The sequence below is a fragment of the Cucurbita maxima genome, unplaced genomic scaffold (assembly GCF_002738345.1).
Source record: "Cucurbita maxima cultivar Rimu unplaced genomic scaffold, Cmax_1.0 Cma_Scf00007, whole genome shotgun sequence".
In the NCBI taxonomy this organism is placed as follows: domain Eukaryota; kingdom Viridiplantae; phylum Streptophyta; class Magnoliopsida; order Cucurbitales; family Cucurbitaceae; genus Cucurbita; species Cucurbita maxima.
Window position 1 is genome coordinate 3,909,662 of NW_019272023.1, and position 18,883 is coordinate 3,928,544.

At 35.3% G+C, this 18,883-nt stretch overlaps 2 protein-coding genes across 3 annotated transcripts; one reads left to right on the plus strand and one right to left on the minus strand.

Annotated features, from left to right (window-relative positions):
* Positions 1–422: 422 nt before the first annotated feature.
* LOC111482105 (WD repeat-containing protein LWD1-like) lies at positions 423–3,499 on the minus strand. Its single transcript, XM_023127765.1, has 2 exons — positions 2,297–3,499; positions 423–650 (listed from the first exon to the last, which is right to left on the minus strand). The coding sequence occupies exon 1, from the start codon at positions 3,340–3,342 to the stop codon at positions 2,302–2,304; it is 1,041 nt and encodes a 346-aa protein (XP_022983533.1). The 5' UTR covers positions 3,343–3,499; the 3' UTR covers positions 423–650; positions 2,297–2,301.
* A 3,946-nt stretch (positions 3,500–7,445) lies between these two features.
* Positions 7,446–18,482, plus strand: LOC111482451 (acetyl-coenzyme A synthetase, chloroplastic/glyoxysomal-like). 2 transcript variants are annotated; one of them, XM_023128236.1, is made up of 18 exons: positions 7,446–8,095; positions 8,186–8,332; positions 8,421–8,576; positions 8,719–8,841; positions 8,920–9,088; positions 11,046–11,128; positions 11,494–11,595; positions 11,668–11,756; positions 11,846–11,936; positions 12,779–12,892; positions 15,399–15,475; positions 15,618–15,696; positions 16,443–16,511; positions 16,626–16,801; positions 16,936–16,992; positions 17,125–17,215; positions 17,366–17,531; positions 17,644–17,978. In XM_023128236.1, the coding sequence occupies exons 1-17, from the start codon at positions 7,589–7,591 to the stop codon at positions 17,480–17,482; spliced, it is 2,247 nt and encodes a 748-aa protein (XP_022984004.1). In that variant the 5' UTR covers positions 7,446–7,588; the 3' UTR covers positions 17,483–17,531; positions 17,644–17,978. The 2 variants fall into 2 exon arrangements, with proteins under 2 accessions (XP_022984004.1, XP_022984003.1); XM_023128235.1 differs by lacking the exon at positions 17,644–17,978 and adding an exon at positions 18,081–18,482 and having other exon boundaries at positions 7,449–8,095; positions 17,366–17,464.
* Positions 18,483–18,883: the final 401 nt, after the last annotated feature.

Sequence of the window (18,883 nt, forward strand, 5' to 3'; positions counted from 1 at the left end):
AACCAAAAGCCTTGAAGAAAACAGAAAAACTCAAAGATTTGAGCCCCAACCAAAACAAAAAGCCACCGAGGAGAAAAGCAGGACTAACCCCCCCCCCCAAAACATGAAGCAAGAACTACTGAACCCATACCGCAAACGCAATATAGCAATCAAACTTGAAACAACAAATGCCTTGGGAATTGAATGGAGAAATTTCACACATCTCAACACCACAATCTTAAATAAGAGAAGCAAATTTCTTAGGTACCGATGAAGGAAGACAATGAGGAATCTCTGTCACTTTTTTGAAATAATGATACTAAATCATCACCAAAAGAATCTTTTGTAACAGTATCATCAACAATAGTTTCCATAAGCTTAAAGCAGATACCAAACTACTTAACTAACTTAAGATGCAGCATCACAATCATAAACATAACATGAGAGAGGGAGCAGTGGAATCTTTTGAAAAATGAAGTACTTGTTTCATCATAATCTAATATAATAAGATCTTGTTGACTACAAATCTAAGAAACATCTTTCTTGGCAGATAGAGCCAAAATGCTAGAAACATTTTTCCTCAATACAATTTGGACTCGAAGTATTATCCTCGGTGATGGGAGAAACTGAGGAATGATAGACCTTTCTTCAAGTGTCGTACTAGGGATTAGCTGCAATAAAATCAATAATGAAGAGGTTAGTTCGTGATTTTAATCCAACCTCCATAAACTTTGATGAATGTTGGTTTACTATGTTTGCTAAGATCCCATTTTTTAATCTTCAAATGGAAATGACCAATATTTGACCAATGACTCAATGGATCAAGGCCAACTAACAGATTAGTATGATCCAATTGAAGTAAAGTTTTATCATCCATAAAAGGTAGACTTCAATGCCTTTCTAAATATCTTTTCAATCATCATGCACAGTCAATCGAGAAACCACACAAAAAATTCCAGTCTAAATTAACAACTTCTTTATCTTCCATACCAAGAAAGAGAATTTGGAGATGGAGGGCTTTGGACAAAACAAATCAACAAACAATGGAGAAGGAGGAGGAGGGTTGAATGAATTCACAATGTTCACGAAGGAATTAGTGTTGCATTTCAAAGTTTGAGAATCCTTCATGCCAAGCTTCTTAAATTTCATGATCTAATCTCTCAACAAATCCCAATAAGTAAGTTAACCCCACTTTATAAAGCCAAAAAGAATACTAATCACCTACCTTCCACCAGATATTGGCCACACAATGCAATCGACAATTGCTCTTGAAGAAAACCAAAGCAGTCGACAACCCCACTTTATAAAACCACAAATTTTTTGCCTCACTTAGAGAGGCAAACAAGCGGAACAATAGCATCTAGAATGCCTACGCATTATTCCTCACCATTGGTTAATGTTAAAATTGGTTGATGATAAACTTATCAGAGAGAAGAAAACTTTAAATTTCAACCGTCTTAGATAACTTTTTCCCTCCACTAAACTTCTGTCAATTCACTAAGTACTAAGTCATGTAATTTTATTATAGGCCAATTTAACATTCACAAACAATGAGGTCATGTATTTCAATCAATGGACTTAATTCTCATCAAATTTCTCTCCATTCCAAAACAGAAAGTTAGCACACTTCAAATCCAGGAGAAAACCTTTTTATTTTCCATCCTCGAGAATGAAGGAATGCACAAAATTTTCATATTCCATAATTGTTCAATAATATTTATCAGCACAACATCAATAGAGAGTCATACACTTCCAAATGTCATCTCAGTCAATTCAACGACAAGTTGAGCGAATTCTAACTTTGTGTTAAACCAACTTTCAACAAGTTTCAATCAAAACAAAACAAAATTTAGAAAACTGTACGTTCAATCCTTATGGCATTAAAGAAACAAATCATTCCATAGATGTAACTTGCTACATACAGAGAGGTTTATATACAAAGCCCTATAAATATGAGATAGATAAAATTAAGTATGCATCTTTAGTAGGTTGTGTACGACTTAAAGGATGAATTGGAGACATTAACTAGCCCAACAAAGTTACACATGATAGTTCTCAAACATGACTATCTGTGAAGATAAAGAACGAAAGCTAGATGTTGCTGCATATACAAGAAGGAAAGTTGGTTACAAGAATAGAGTGCAAACAGCTCTAGGTAAAATATGGCTACATCAATCATTCGACATTCTAAGAGCAGGGATGAACAACGATTAGTAGCATGACCAAGTGTTGTTGCCAAAAGAAATGGGAGGAACATGCCAGAACAAGAAACCTCCTATATGAGTTACTACTTGAAAAGGTACATGGAATTACTCACATGCATCATACCCTTAGAATCTGAAGCTTAGTCGAAAAGGCAATCGCAACCCAGTCCGGCTGGGAAGAGGACCATTGCAGCTGCTCGATTTCTGCTCCAGCTGTATATGCAAGAATGGGATCGAGGCCACCTTCGACGGGTTGCCCCATGGACGACAAGTCCCAAATCAAGGCCTGAGAATCATCCCCGGCGGTGCAGATGTGGCAAGAACTATGCGGCGCCCAAGCAATAGCGTTGACACTAGCTTGGTGTCTCTGTAACTCGACGACGGGGAGTGTTGGGAATCGAATGTCAAGAACGACGACCTTGGCGCTGTCCATGATAATTGTAGCCATATATCTAGGGTCCTGCTTGTTCCAGCCTAGTCGAACCAAGGGAGTGTCAGGCTCGGAGCTCTCGTAGATGATGGTAGAGTGCTCCTTGTCGCGCAAATCGAAGACCCGGACGGAACCGTCGGCAGAAACGGAAGCAAATACACCAACGCCGCCCCAGGCGATATCGTAGACTTCCTTATCATGGGCGATAAGTTGCGTATCAACGGTCTCCCGCTCAATATCCCAGATTGTGCAGGTAGTATCGATACTGGAGGTTCCAATACGCTTGGGCTCGGCATCGTTCCAATCAAAGGAGGTAAGAGGACCACAAAACTCGCTGTTCTTGTTGCCATTAAGAAGGCTCTTGAGCTCCACCGAAGAAGAGTCATCCGAGATGCGCCAAACACGGAGAAAGTCGCTGGAAGTAGCGAGGAGATCAGGGCGCTGGCACTCCTTATCCGGGATGAAGATGGTCTTGGTGGGAGGATAGGGATGCTCGAAGGAGAGATTAGGGTCAGAGCGAATCTCACCACTGGAATCATCGAGTTGGACAATCTCGACACGGTTGGGATACTGCTCGAGAAGGCTAGCAATGGCGAGGCGGTACTTCTTGTCACGGCGGACGCTCCAGTTCATGGCGTAGATGTGCCATGGCGCCTCGTAGGTATAGATCTCAGACCGCTTCTGCTGCTCGTCGGAAGCATCCGGATTGGTGTCGCTGTTTGCACCCATCGGCTTCTCTCTGGAATGGCTTCTCCAATGGATGCAAGGTAAAGATCTTGTTCACAAAGGCCCGTATGAATGATCGGAACGAATAGGTCAATTCAATATTGGACTGCGACGAACAAGGTATTTGCGGGAACATCAAACTTCGAAAAGTAATGCTGTGCAGTAACCCTTAACAAAAATTTGTATTATCCATCAGTAACCTCTTTATCCCGATGAGATCTCACAATCCGCCCCTTTGGCGATCTCACAATCTGCCCCTTTGGCCTCGTGTCTACGAGGAAGAGGTTTCTACACTCTTATAAGAAATATTGTGTACCCCTCCCCGTGTGACGTGGGATCTCACAATTCACCCCTTGTCTCTTTATCCGATGTGAGATCTCACAATCCGCCCCTTTGGCCTCGTGTCTACGAGGAAGAGGTTTCCACACCCTTATAAGAAATATTTCGTACCCATACCCACGTGACGTGGGATCTCACAATTCACCCCTTGTCTCTGTGTCTACAAGGAAGAGGTTTCCACACCCTTGTAAGAAATATTTCGTTCCCCTCTCCATCCGATACGAGGATCTCACAATCCACTCCTCTTGGCCTCGTGTCTACAAGGAAGAGGTTTTCACACCCTTATAGGATGTGGGATCTCACAATCCCTCTTTAACCCTATGTCTACGAGAAAGAGGTTTCCACACCTTTATAATGAATATTTCGGTCCCCTCTCCACTCGTGGGATCTCACAATCCACTCTCCTTGGACTCAACATGTTTACAAGAAAGAGGTTTCCACACTCTTATAAGGAATGTTTCGTTCCCATCTCCACTCGATGTGAGATCTTACAATCCACCCCATTGAGGCCAGCATTCTCGTTAACACTACATGGTGTCTAGCTCTAATACCATTCATAACACCCAAAGCCTACTGTAACATAAATCGTTCATTTTAACCCGTTACATACCATCATTAGCCTCACAATTTTTAAACTCATCTTCTAAGGAGACGTTTCCACACGAAATATTTCGTTTTCCTCTCTATTCGATGTGGGATCTCACAGATAGTCTCATCTTCTCCCTCTTATTCGTTGGTTTCTTAAAATCTTCATTACTTCCCATCTTCTATTATCCAATATGCTAAATTGCTCGAAAACGAGCAACGAATATTGTAGATTAATTTGGTTCGAAGGATTTAATAGTGGAAATGCTAATGGGATTTTGAAACCCATATTAATATGTTTCAATTAAAATTTACAATTACTAACCATACATTAAAATTAATTATGTAACGCTAATATGCTAAATTATTCTATTATTAAAATTTTAATATAAATAAACATAATTATATTTACTTAAATCATTTTAGGTAACATATATTAACAATAATAAATTATTTATTTACTTAATTATACACATTATTCTAAAAATATTTATAATAGACAGTAATCAATTACATAATTAATAATTTATTTTTCACCATAATCAATTATTTTTGTAAAAATAAGTGATATATTTATTTGTTTGAAAATATTAATTTAAAAAATTTAATATAATTAGATAGAGTTAAAAATTCATCGACGACCACGTGTAAAGGATTTAAACATTTAACTACCTCTTAGTCGATAACTATGGCCTAGTCAACTGATTTATATAAGATTGGCAATATTTATTATATCTTTATTGTTGTTCGAGTTTAATAATTACGAGATAGAAATTTAAAATTTTAATATTTTAAGATAAGGTAAATATAAATATAATTTAACGTAAAATTAATGTTTATAAATAATAAAAAAATAAAAATCATAATTATTATTATTTTGGAAGGCGGTTAGATGCTTTTTATCTTTGAAGCTTAAATAATTATTATACTATTTTTTGTACTTTTCTTTTTTTGTCGTTTAAGAATAATTACTTTGAGAAACATTAAATTAATTTGGCGAAAAGAAAAAACGACACTTTATTGACATTTAAAATAAGGGAAAATTATTAAATTTAATCCAAAATTAATGTAAAAAAGGAATCACGAGGTTGTGAGATGCCTTGATTCATTGACTTTGACCAAAAAATAACTTTATTTTCTATTTATGAACCATTTAAATATAATAAAAAATGTCTGTTTTTTTTTATTTTTTATTTTTACAAATTGAATATTTAATTTCATATTTGTATATAAGGAATATTTAAGTATTTATTTATTTTTATTCACTTTAATAGTTTTTGTTTTTTCATCGTTTGAGTTATAAAATATTAATTTTAAACGATACATACATATCAATAACAATACTAAATATTTTTATTATTATATTAAAATTTTCTTTAGAGAACAAAATATAACCGTTCAAATCCACCCTTAGTAGATATTATATCATTGTTGGTTTGTATAAAACATGTCTATTAGAGAGATGTTTCCATAATTTTATAAAAAATAATTTATTTTATTCTTTAATTGACGTGAAATTTTACAAAAAAAAAAAAAAAAAAAAAATGATGCCACAAGACTAAATTGATAATTAATGATAATAATTAACTAATTATTTTGAAAGGATTGATTACCTGTTTTTTTTATTTTTATTTTATCAATAAGATTATTTAATGTTTTAAATTATAAATTATTGATGCGACTATTCTTATTAAATTAATCGAAAAATTAGAAGAGTTAAGTTGTACATTGACTTTTAAAATTTTGATAATGATCTCCGTTCCGTTCTTAGTTCCATATTTATAAAATTTACCATTATTTTTCTACATTTTTCTATGGTTTTTACATTTTTTTAAATAACTATTTAAATTTGTAATTTTTTAAAAAAAATAGATAATATAATCAAGTTTTTTTTTTTTTTAAAATAAAAACTGGTTATTAAATATATTTTAAATTTATATTAAATAATTATAAAATTCTTATTTATTTTGAGTGGCGGCCGGCGGGTGGATCTAGTAAACAAATCCAGCGACCGCCGTTAGATCGCACCCGGCGTCGTCAGGCAGTGCTTTGGAATGCGTACCGGTACAATCAGTAGCCAGTGTTTTTATTTTTTAATTTTTAATTTTTAATTTTTAAAAAATTGGTAATAGCCAGACTCTCGGTCATCCACGTGATTCATCATTTTCCGAAATTAACTTATACACGTCGCAGCGTTGACTTCTTAATATAGTACCGGTAGAATCAGTCATCCAATTGTTTTGTTTGGTTTTTTTTTTTAATTTAATTGATCATTTTCCTAAATTAACCTGTCCTCATCCTCATCGCGTTGACTTGGCGCCAAAATTAATCCCACGGTAACTATAAATTTACCTCTCCTTTCTCCTCCCAACAAATTTTTATTTACTGTCCTCCCAAAATCTTCCACTTGTCCCTTTTTTTTTTCATCTTTTTTTTAATATTAAACTAAATTCAATGAAATATTTATTAATTTATAAAAATTGTATTGGATATGATCCCGAGTTTATAATCAAGGAATACTATCTTAATTAGTTTGAGACATTTTGGGGAAGCCCAAAGCAAAGCCATTAGAGCTTATGCTCAAAGTGGACCATCTAACATGGGGATCAAAGTCATGCCCTAACTTAGCCATCACAATAGAATTCTCAAATGTCGAACAAAAGACTAAAAAAGAAAAAGAGTAGGTATATAAAAAATGACCAAGACTCTAAAAGAAAAGGAGTCATGCCTCGATTAAGGGGAGACATACTTTGTTCGTGAGGAGATGTTGGATGAAGTCTCACATCAACCAATTTAAAGAATGATCATGAGTTTATAATCAAAGAACACTATCTTAGTCTCACATCAACTAATTTAAAGAATGATCATGAGTTTATAATCAAAGAACACTATTTTCATTAGTTTACTCAGTGTGGAGAAGAGTCGGATTAATGTAGCAAACTAAATTTAAAATTTTAATACAGTAAAATAAATTTACCATTTTACTCGTAAAAAGACGAAGTATAGAAATTTGATTTGACAGCCACGACCAATAATTGTACAGAAGATATTTTTTTTTCTTTTTTTTCTTTTTAAAATTTTAATAATTAAAAGAAAGATATTTTGGCCTTTTTATTTATTTTTTTGTTGCATGGGAAAATAAAAAAAAATAATTTTCTTTTTTTTTCTATGGATTCTCCATAGCCATTACCAGCAAGATTGATTAACGCAACAGAGTTGCTGGAGATCCAGAGGAATTGAAAGCCCCACCTCACAGGAACCATTCTAAATTTAATATTCCTTTTTTTATTTTTTTATTTTTTTTATTTTAATAAATAGATTTAGGATGTTCAATCCTGTTGTTAGTTCTTCTTGTTACTCCGCTCCTCCATCTCCGGCGTCTTCCGATCCCGGATTCATCTTCACTTCCGCCGCCGCCGCCGCTGTTGCTGCTGCTGCAGCGAGTAAATCTCATAATCTCATTCCCTATCCCATTTCCAATATTCGATACTACTATTGTAAGGAGCATCACGTCAATTCTTTTCGTGGATATCGTTATTTTAATTCTACTTCTTGTTTCCTCCGCCATCCCTGTTCGGGGTCCTTCGTCTGCTCATCCGTCCCTGGATTTTGTTGCTCGCTTAGCAGAACTAGAGGCGGCGGCGACGGCAACGGCGAGCGGGATAAGAAAGTGTCTTCTATGGGTTTAACTGATGTGGATTTGTCGGCTGCTCGGAAGATACCTCGACTGAATGCTGCCGTGCTTGGGGAATCTCAGGCTACAGAAGATGATAACGTCATTTTACCTAGTGATCAATTCTCTTCCCGCGCTCATGTTTCTTCCTACCTCCAGGTTCGTTTCTCTTTACTTGTTTATTTCACATCTGGATTGGATTGCTACGGTGATCATCTCCTTTTAAATTCTATTATTGTTCTTCATCAGTATTTGGAGATGTATCAAAGGTCCATTGAGGATCCTGCTGGATTTTGGTCCGATATTGCGTCTTCCGAGTTCTTTTGGAAAAAGAAATGGGATCAGCAAGTCTACTCTGAGAATCTTGATGTCCGGAAAGGGGAAATCAAGATAGAGGTGAGCCTCAATTCTGATGATCTTTGCCCTAAATATACAAGATCACTAACACTTCTTTCTTCGTTTAATACTTCTCTATTCCGAGCAGTGGTTCAAAGGTGGAATCACCAACATTTGTTACAACTGCCTCGACAGAAATATCGAGGCTGGACTAGGGAAAAAGATTGCTCTTTACTGGGAAGGAAATGAGTCTGGTTTTGATGGCACCTTAACTTACAATGAACTTCTACACAAAGTCTGTCAGGTTGTTACAGTCTTTAATAAATTCTATGTTTTCGTTTCACTACTTCATCCTATAATCTGTATTAGATTTCTAAAGTGATACAAACCCAAACAATTTTAATTTGCTGTTTTGGTCTAACTTTGATCTTATCCGTCTGTCAAAGCTAGCAAACTTCTTGAAAGATAATGGGGTCAGAAAAGGTGATGCTGTTGTGATTTATATGCCCATGCTAATGGAGCTTCCTATTGCCATGCTTGCTTGTGCTCGAATTGGTGCTATTCATTCGGTATTCATCAACTTTATTCCTTGTCCACCTACTTGAGATTTTCTTCAATTTCATGTGTACCAATTGCTTTTCATTCAGGTTGTTTTTGCGGGGTTTTCTTCAGAATCTCTCGCCCAAAGAATCATAGACTGCAAACCAAAAGTTGTGATTACTTGCAATGCTGTTAAACGAGGTTCTAAAGTTATCCACCTTAAAGACATTGTAGATGCTGCTCTCACAGAATCAGCACAAAATGCAGTCTCTGTAGGTAGGGAACTTTTGAAGTTGATTTTTGTTATTATAACTATTTTCTCTATATGTGTTTGTTTGGTATTTAAGAACCCTACTTCACCATGGCATTTCTTTTTTTTTTTTTTATAAAAAAATTCAATTTCCTGTTCTTCTTCAGCTTGTTTTGTAGGGATTTGGAGCACACTTTTTCCCTTTTGCATAAAGAATTTTACTTCTATTATTAAATCAATTTAAGAAAAAAAAAAAAGAAAAAAGAAAAAAAAAAAGAAGAAGAAAGACTGTGAAGCAAGTAATAGGAAATAATAACTTTTTTCCCTTTTCCATAAAGAATTTTACTAACTTTATTAAATCAATTTAAGAAAAAAAAAGACTGAAAATTTCATGAATAATACACATTTTTAAAAGAATTGGTTGTTGTGAGCAAGAATGGTGCTGGGAACAACTGTTGTCTTTGGAGTTTTTACCTCCTTGCTTTCAAAGTGGTTAGCAGAATTTATTTTGAGAGGATTTGTGAGTTCGTGAGGTTCTGTTTAGATCCTAATTCCATTGGCCATGTTCACTATGCGAACATGGTCTCCTACAAAGAAAAAACCTATAAAAAATTGCCAGTGCGTTTGAGAGGCAACCTAATCTTGGAGATTGGTTTTCAAAATTCGGTGAATTAGAGGGAAATTACTGGAATTGTGAGGCATCCATTCAGGGTAGGTTGTCTGATCTCCTTTGAAGCTTGGTAATAGATTATGGTCATTAGAAGTTTCATGAAACCATTGATGCAAGTTATTCATGGGTGCGTGTATATTTTTTTCTTCTTCTTCTAACGTGGAAACGGGCTTTCATTGAGACCCTCACGAAAGGAGAAGCCACAAAAGAAGACCAACTGCGAAAAGGGTCTCCAATCAAGCAAAATTAGGCCTAATGGATAATTACAAAAAAGTTTTGCCATCGAAGCCCGCAAAGAAACATTAAATGTGTCCAATTTAATGGATACTTGCATTAGGGTTCCTTAAGGTTACTTGATTGATTGAAAAATGTATTAGCAATTCACTTGGGAAGGAAATGATAATGTGTGATGTTGGTGGAGACCATTCTTTGGGAAGTTTGGGGCGAGCGAAATCATAACATTGTTGAGATTTGATTATGAGAATTTTTGGTGATCCAGGACTCTGAGGGAAATGTTAGGATGGTCTCAATGATTTTGGTTTTGCATCTTGGTCATCTGGAAGGATCCAATTGAAGAATTCGTTTCAGTATAGTTGAAGGTTTGAATGACTGTCTTATTCATAAACCCATTGTCCAATGGATGAGTTATAAATCTAGGGTTTGTATCTCATATGATTTCACACCATCTCTGCAAAGTGGTTTTCCTGGCGAAACAATTTCTTTGGTGTTTATCTTTTTTTCGAGAAGAGAAGCAAATTTCATTGATGAATGAAGTACAGGAGTAAGAACTCCTAACACCTTGAGGTGTATTGCAAAAAATGTCTCCAATTTGAAATTAAAGAATTTAGACTATAATTAAAAAAACGAGTGTTTACATTTACACCAGTATAAAATATTAAACATCATTAAATACACAAGACTATCAAATCTTCTAAGGTGTTTATCTGCTAGATAATTGTTAGGCCCCAATTACGATTTAGTATGCTAGAAGAGGAAGGAAAGGGAATTCGCCCTCAACAAGTTAGTAAGAAGAATCAGAGTAGTGGGCGCCATGGTGATTACGCTGGGAGGGAATGTCCGGGTAGTATATATGTTAGGGAGTATAGTAACGTTTATGCATTTGGTGAGTGAATTCTGTAGAGAGAGAAAGGGAGAGATTACCAGCCCTCTCTAATAGGCTGGGATGTTTGTATCACCTAAGGGCAATCTTTTCTCTCTGAATGTGAATACATAATAAGGAATACCTTACAATAATCTTGCTATTTCTTCCTTTTTCCTCTGTTCCTTTTAATCTCTTTAATCTCCTCCTGTAGCAACATGCCTCACCTATGAGAATGAGTCAGCGCTAAAGAGAGAATCTACTAAATGGAAGACAGGGAGGGATATATGGTGGCAGGTTTGTATATCCTGCCTCATGCTAATGAATTTTCATAAATATTGAATGCTAACTTGTGGTCAATGCCCCTTGCTTCCTATTGATATATGTATTAGCTGCATGCGATCAGCATGAATATCAAAGGGTAGTTTTCTCTCTTAGTAGTCTTTCTACCGAAACACTATTTTATAAGATAATGATTCTTGAACAGAATTGAATATTTGTCCTATAAACGTTTCTTGAGACATTAAGGGGATTTCTTATTAGGTATTTAATACATGATTTTCACAAGTTTCTTGACAAGACCTGTAAATTTGTGTTTCATGTTTTTGGGTTGCAACACTGAAACTATCTTTTTGGAGGATGATTGGTTGTAATATATGCAGGATGTTGTCCCTAAATATCCAACTACATGTACAGTGGAGTGGGTTGATGCAGAGTATCCACTTTTCCTGCTTTACACTAGTGGGAGTACTGGAAAGCCAAAGGTAAAACCTTTCCGTCATTTAGAGTTCTTTTCTACTTTGCACTGGAAAATTTATAATTTATGGGTTTTGAAGGGTGTTCTTCATACAACTGGAGGATACATGGTGTATACTGCAACAACATTCAAGTATGCATTTGATTACAAACCATCTGATGTGTACTGGTATTGTCGAAACTAAGATCAACCTTATAACCTCCTTCAACATACATCTATATTGATGGTTTCACGAAGTGTCCTCCTCCTGATTCTAGGTGTACAGCTGATTGTGGTTGGATCACTGGGCACAGCTATGTCACATACGGGCCTTTGCTCAATGGAGCTAGTGTTGTCGTCTTTGAAGGGGTAACAGATTGATAATTTCAATTTACTTTGGTCTTAATATTTTAAAAGAGAAAAATCCATAATTGAATTAACTAAGGGTTTTTTGTCTTAGTAAATTCTTGGAGACCTCTGATCTTGACTGGCAAAAAGTCTTTGCCGTGGATGTCAATACTTGAAGGCCAACTGATTTAGTTCCTAAGAGACTCAAGATGTAAAACCAAAGAAATTATTAGCACGATCTCTCTTTTTTTTTTTTTAGTTCTCCGGTAAACTTTAAAGAGAATAAATATAAGGAGTTTTGAAGACAAGATAGGTAGTGAGGATGAACTATTGGAGAAAATACATTCTATAGGTTCTTTGTGCTACCTATAAAATTGTCTAATACTTCTCTTTTAACTACTTGGATATTGTTTATTTATATATGTATGCATGTATTATAAGGGCCTTAGTAGTTAGGACAAGCTTGTTCTCAGGAAACTCATGCGCTGTGAAATAGGGACTCAAGATGTTATGTGGGTTCCCAGAGAAGCTCAAACTGAAGAAGAATTCTGCCTTCAAATTTTGAAACACAACTTGTTTAGTTAAATAAATGATGCACTGGTACATTATGGGCAGAATGTAAGACAACCTCGTTCATGCCATAACCTTTCTGGGCTAGGCTTTGGTTTTATAGAGGGGCTTTGGGAAAGTACTACCTTTCTTTCTTTTCACGGAATAGTAAGAAGGCTCGAGTGTCATGAGAATATATAACAAGCACATTCATCTACTTTGTATGCTTGTTTCTACTTACTAGCATTACATGTGTGTGTGTGCCTAAAAAACTATTTAAAGTCTTGACAAAATACGCATCTTTCCTGCTGCAGGCTCCAAATTATCCTGATCCTGGACGCTGTTGGGACATAGTTGATAAGTATAAGGTGTCAATATTCTATACTGCTCCAACATTGGTACGGTCCCTCATGCGTGAAGGGAATGAGGTATGTCATGGATCTAATCTTATATTCCTAAATGCTGGTGGAATCAGTTTAAAAAGTGGTGGGTACAAGAAAATATGGCAATGTAATAACACCTAACTTGTGGTTCTGTGGAGGTGGTTGAAGACCATTTTTAATCTTTCCCATTTGTAGGATATTTCCGAAGTTGGAAAAACTTTTGAAAATATAAATGTGAGATAGGAGATGTGAGGAAATATTTGTCTTAATGCATCTCTGTCTTTGAGCACTTAAGAGTTGGGTCAATTTTTTTAATCTTAGATTCTTTCTTTCCAAATAGTTGGAGAGCTTTTATTATGACTAAGCTTTGAGCTCTTATATAACCTATCTGGGACTAGGCATCCTGTCCTCATTAGTTTTTTCTTTATACAAGTATATCTTGCAATTTTTTTTGAACTTTTATCCTTAATTAGGTCATTCTTCTTTAGAACTGACCTCGCCCTTTTTAGTCATCGAACCTTTCTCAAGCTAGTTGTCTGAAAATTAAAGATTCTTGTGGATGGAGTTTATTTTATAGCTTCTTTATGGCTCTTAGTGATGAAAGGGTTTTGTAGTATTTCTCTCTTTTATTTTGACATTTTGGATTGTGCTTCTGATCTCCCATGCCTTTGTTATAGGGTTTGAAAGCCTACCGGTTGTGTTGAAACTAGCCTTATCAAGCACCTATCTCTAATTTTTTAGCTTTATCACTAGAAATTCATTAGTGTCTTTCTCTCTCCAACTAAATTTCCCATATGAAAGCTATCGTAGCATTTAGCTATAGAACTCTTGGCTTCCCCTTAGAATCAAATGTGCACATCGACGTCAAAGATATTCCACAAACCATGGACAAGCCAAACAAGCTGCGAGAAACACTTTTGAAAGGAAGGCACCGGCAAAAACTTGAACATGCCTAGAACACAAATTTCTTCCCCATTTTGACCAATCACAATTCTGATAAGAGAACTTTAGCCTACACAAATCCATAATAAATGTGGATTTCCGTACACGAACCAAATAAAAGCTAATGAATCTTCAAGATAGGGAGATTGACTGAGTGAAACTCAAGGCTACAGAAATGTAAACTTGCTCCAAGCGAAATTCAGGCTTGAAAGCAACCAATTGGAGATTTCTCAAAGCCCAAAGAGTAATTCTAGAATCTTCTCCAATGACCACTTAACACTTCGCCTTGGTACTAGATGAAGGTATTTCACGCATCTGAACACAACAAATCTCAATTAATTTTGCAAACTTGCAAGGGATTAAAGGTGAAGGGTGACATGAAGTTTCTGGGGAGATTTTTAGCAATGGCTCTTTCAGAGACTTAGAACCTTGCTGGTCATTTTGAGGAATGAAAGGCCATCTGCTTAAGAATCTTCAACAATGATATCATCCCATGTATTATAATTAGGCACCACTCAAACTGACTGTTGATTCATCATCTGAATCATTGTGAGGAAGCTGGAACAGAAGATGAAAAAATCATGACATGACTTTAAAAACCGTTAGAAATTTGGAACCACCTAGACCATTGCTGAATTCAAATAAAACTGATTGGCTACTTTCCTTCAGTCCTCTATCTTGAAATTTCTCTTTTGTAAAGGAATCTGAACTCTATTCTTCAATTAAATCTTCATTAAAAGTGAATGATAAAGTAGCAGTAGTAGACAAAGGGATTTCGGATTTTTTCCTTGTATAAAAAAGTGGATGATAAAATAGTATGTCTTATCTTAAGAATCAATTTTTTATATGGAAAACTAGACATGACAAAACTAATATCTGCCCTCAGGTTAGAATGAATAATATACAACCATTAAAGTTTAAAAATATGATTTAAGAAAAATATAAAAAATAATTAAGCACTAACTTTTGTAATTTAGTTGGACAAAAAAAAAAAAAAAAAAAAAAAAAAAAAAAAAAAAAAAAAAAAAAAAAAAAAAAAAAAGCTTCAAATCTTAGAANGAAACATATAATGAAACAAGGATGATAAGAATAAGACTTTGGATCCATTGGTAGAATGGACAAAATCGCTCTTTTGATGTCCGTTGCCAGATATCCTTATTTGTAGCTTTTACGAGGAGATGACTATTTAAATATCTATGGAAATGACAAATAAATAGGGGAAAGAGGGTCCTCTGTCTAATTCCTCCTTTTCTTTTAACCTTGCCACTCGGATTGACATTGACCAGAACTGAGTAAGTCAGCATAGATATACACAACTGCAAGTCCAATTACTGCCGGGTGGATTTGGGGAATACTAGGACAATGCAGTCACCAATCTGAAATCATGTCAATTCCCTTTCCTTATTTCTCTTGTACTCTTGCCTTTGTACAATAATCTTTTTACCATCTGAGTTTATATTATTAATTATCATAACGGTTGTGTTTAGTTGATGAAGCCATGGTCGAGAGTTTAAATTCTATTCCATAGTGAATGAGAGACTTTGCCTCGTGATCTTCATAAAATATTACATAAATGGTATGCTGACTTCAAATTTTCCTCTTCCTGCAGTATGTTACTCGCTACTCAAGAAAATCCTTACGAGTTCTTGGAAGTGTGGGCGAGCCCATCAATCCTAGTGCATGGAGGTTTGGATATTCACGATGTTATCTCAATACTTCAGGCTTATTCCAAAAAAGAAAAAAAAAAAAAAAAAAAAGAACTATCAGCAGAAGGCTGAACTTTCTTTCAATGGTAAGATGTATCTAAAATGTATATTGATTTCTGTAGGTGGTTCTTCAACGTGGTTGGAGAGTCGAGGTGTCCTATATCAGATACTTGGTGGCAGACTGAAACTGGTGGCTTCATGGTATGTTTTTCTTTCAATAAGAAACGGCTTCATGGTACTATGTTTTGATAAGCCAATTGGCTTCATGGTATTTTGGTTTCATTTATTTTCCATATGGGATGAAGAGAGAAAAGGCATTTCCTATAGGGCAGAAGTTAATAGTTACTTTTCATTAATGTTTTGTATCAGTTTCAAATATTTATATTAGATTTAATAAATTAGTCAATTAAGAAAAAATTATATTAAATAATAGGAATTTAAATTAACTAATAAACATTTATTTTTAGAGAAAGAAAGAAATGTTATTTGAAAATGAAGAAATATAAAAAGATGGAGAATCCTCGAGGTGGCAAGGAAGCTTTGACATTAACCACCCTACACTTGGCATCAATATCTACAAAGAATAATTATTCAAAAAGGGTTTACAAAGAGAACTCCATTTTGAGTTGAGGCCAATCACCCTTTTTGTGATCGCCATCAGCCTATGTTGTGGATGGGTCCCCTTTTCATGGCATGATTTTTTAATCTTTAAATTGAATGAAATTATACTTTGTTTCTTATCCCTTGCTAAAAGGAAAAGAAAAGAAAGGAATGTTTCAACGACATTCATAATAAAAGTTTAACTAGTTGTGTTTATCAAGCATGTCATAACTCATTCCTTAAAACGCACACAGTTTTTTCTTTTGCAATTTTGTTTCTCAAACAATTCTTGGGCACGTAGTTGACATTTCATTAGGCCTAACCGTAATTTTTTTTTTTTCTCACAGATTACTCCATTACCAGGTGCATGGGCTCAGAAGCCAGGTTCTGCGACTTTTCCTTTTTTTGGAGTTCAGGTATTAAGGATACTTGAGCAGCTATTAAAATCTACCCTTCAAAATTCTCGCCTTTATATTTCCCACCACAAACGATCATTCTTGCTTCATCAAATTTTCTTGGTGCAAATGTAGCCAGTATTGGTGGATGAAAAAGGGAATGAGATTGAAGGTGAATGCAGTGGATATCTATGCTTGAAAAGCTCTTGGCCTTCCGCATTTAGAACTCTTTATAATGATCACGAAAGATATGAAATGACTTACTTCAAGCCATTCCCTGGCTATTACTTTACTGGTGATGGCTGCACCAGGTAAATCAAAGTGCTTGACCTCATCTTATGTCTGTCAAGGTGTTGATCAATGTATATTAGAGTTTGATATTGCCAATATTTTAGAGTGATTTTTTCAGTATGATAATTATACTAAGTTGGGTTCTATCATCAAGGGATAAGGATGGGTACTACTGGCTTACTGGAAGAGTTGATGATGTTATCAATGTCAGGTTTGTTAGCGTTTCTCCTTTATACTTCTATGGTATGCATAAGCCGTACAGTTACAACAATCTATATATCTCTTTGGTACAAAACTTAATTTCTGAAGGAAGCTTTTGGGTATGTGTACTATTTTTTTGCAGTGGGCATCGTATCGGCACAGCAGAAGTGGAATCTGCCCTAGTTTCACATCCCCAATGTGCAGAAGCTGCTGTCGTTGGTATTGAGCATGAGGTAGGTTTGCTGGTTTTAGTTTGTTAGTTTGTGAGTTTGTGAGCACTACTGATGAGAGTAATTCATGTGCTTGGTGTTTTTGAAAATTATGAATCTATTTGGTACAATTCTCTGGTCAGCATTCATGATTATTATATTCTAACGCTGCAGGTCAAAGGACAAGGCATTTATGCATTTGTGACTATAGTGGATGGTGTTCCTTATAGCGAAGAGCTCCGGAAAAGCCTTATTCTCATGGTTAGAAATCAGGTAAGTTTTTTATTTTGAACACCTGTTCTTATGATAATGACATCTTGCTGTAATTGCCTATACTCTGTCATGGTCCCGGGAGATTCCAAAATATTCCTTGTTCTAAATTTGTGTTTAATTCTACCCCCCACCACCAAATTGTATGGTAGGAAACGTTAAGGCTAACTAGTGACCAAACCTCCTCTGAAGAACTCTTTAGGTCCTTAAAAATCCAATTATTCCTTTCCATAGCCAAGTCATTCCATTCTCATTCCATTCCGGAGACTGTCTTTGCTGTCCTTGATCAAAAGATCGTATTTCTAAATTTTCACAAGGTCCCCCGAGAATCACTTCCAAAGCTTGTTGAATAATTTTTATGGGTTTTGTCATCTCACCAAGTCTAACTAATTTTTATGGATTTCGTCATCTACTGACAAAATATCGAGCTAATGAATCTCCTTCTCAAAATTCTGCCCCTATCACAAGGTGGACTCTAAAGAACTTACCCGAACAAAGCGTGTCCAACAATGGAAAAGAACAATCCCAACTTTCCTCTTCTTTTGTACAGACAGACTTGGAAAATAAATGTACATTTGTATGATATCTGTTCTGAGATTAAATATTGCACAACTTCCAGATCGGGGCTTTTGCAGCACCTGACAAAATTCATTGGGCGCCTGGACTTCCAAAAACGAGGAGTGGAAAAATAATGAGGAGGATTCTAAGGAAAATTGCCTCCAAGCAGTTGGATGAACTTGGAGATACTAGCACGCTTGCAGATCCTGGTGTGATTGATCAACTCATTGAGCTTGCTGATCGCTGAACGTGCAAATTAATCAGAAAATGTGGAGAACTAGATGTTAAACATATATTTCTCTACTTTCCCTGAACAGAACCATTTAGTTATGCTGTGATTTCCACAGAGTTCTTCAATAATGTTTGGGTCCCTCCCCCAATTGTAGAAATCTCATTATGAGTGGCACAGGACTCATTTAGACGACTTAATCCCACAAAGTTTCTTTGAAAGATTTCATTTTGACTTGATGCCTTCATTAATTTTTAGTAACTATTCTTGAAATTGACAGTTTTACATGTAGTTCATATTAGGTATGCCAGTTGTAGTTTACATGAGTGATGTATTGTCATTGATATACCTCTCCATCCATTGCTATATACGCATATAGTTCATTACAAATATAGCATCACTTTTCTGATTTGCAAATATTAGTAAAAAACAGATGCTTTTGTCTTAAATAACGTGAAACATTAGTTATATCATCGATATACTTAAATGGACAGCTTTCGTTATAATATTGTTATACTCATATGACTGAATGACCCAAACAACTCAAATTATCTAACTAAAAAAATATTTTCTAGATTTGCAAATATACTAATAACAAGAAACTTCAAATATTTGATGGTACAAGCACTGAACAA

Coding starts and splice junctions, on each gene's coding strand:
- LOC111482451 (XM_023128235.1), top strand. CDS start 7,589: ATGTTCAATCCTGTTGTTAGTTCTTCTTGTTACTCCGCTCCTCCATCT. Junction 8,333..8,420: donor AAGGGGAAATCAAGATAGAG/GTGAGCCTCAAT, acceptor TATTCCGAGCAG/TGGTTCAAAGGTGGAATCAC. Junction 17,216..17,365: donor TCGTTGGTATTGAGCATGAG/GTAGGTTTGCTG, acceptor CTAACGCTGCAG/GTCAAAGGACAAGGCATTTA.
- LOC111482105 (XM_023127765.1), bottom strand. CDS start 3,342: ATGGGTGCAAACAGCGACACCAATCCGGATGCTTCCGACGAGCAGCAG.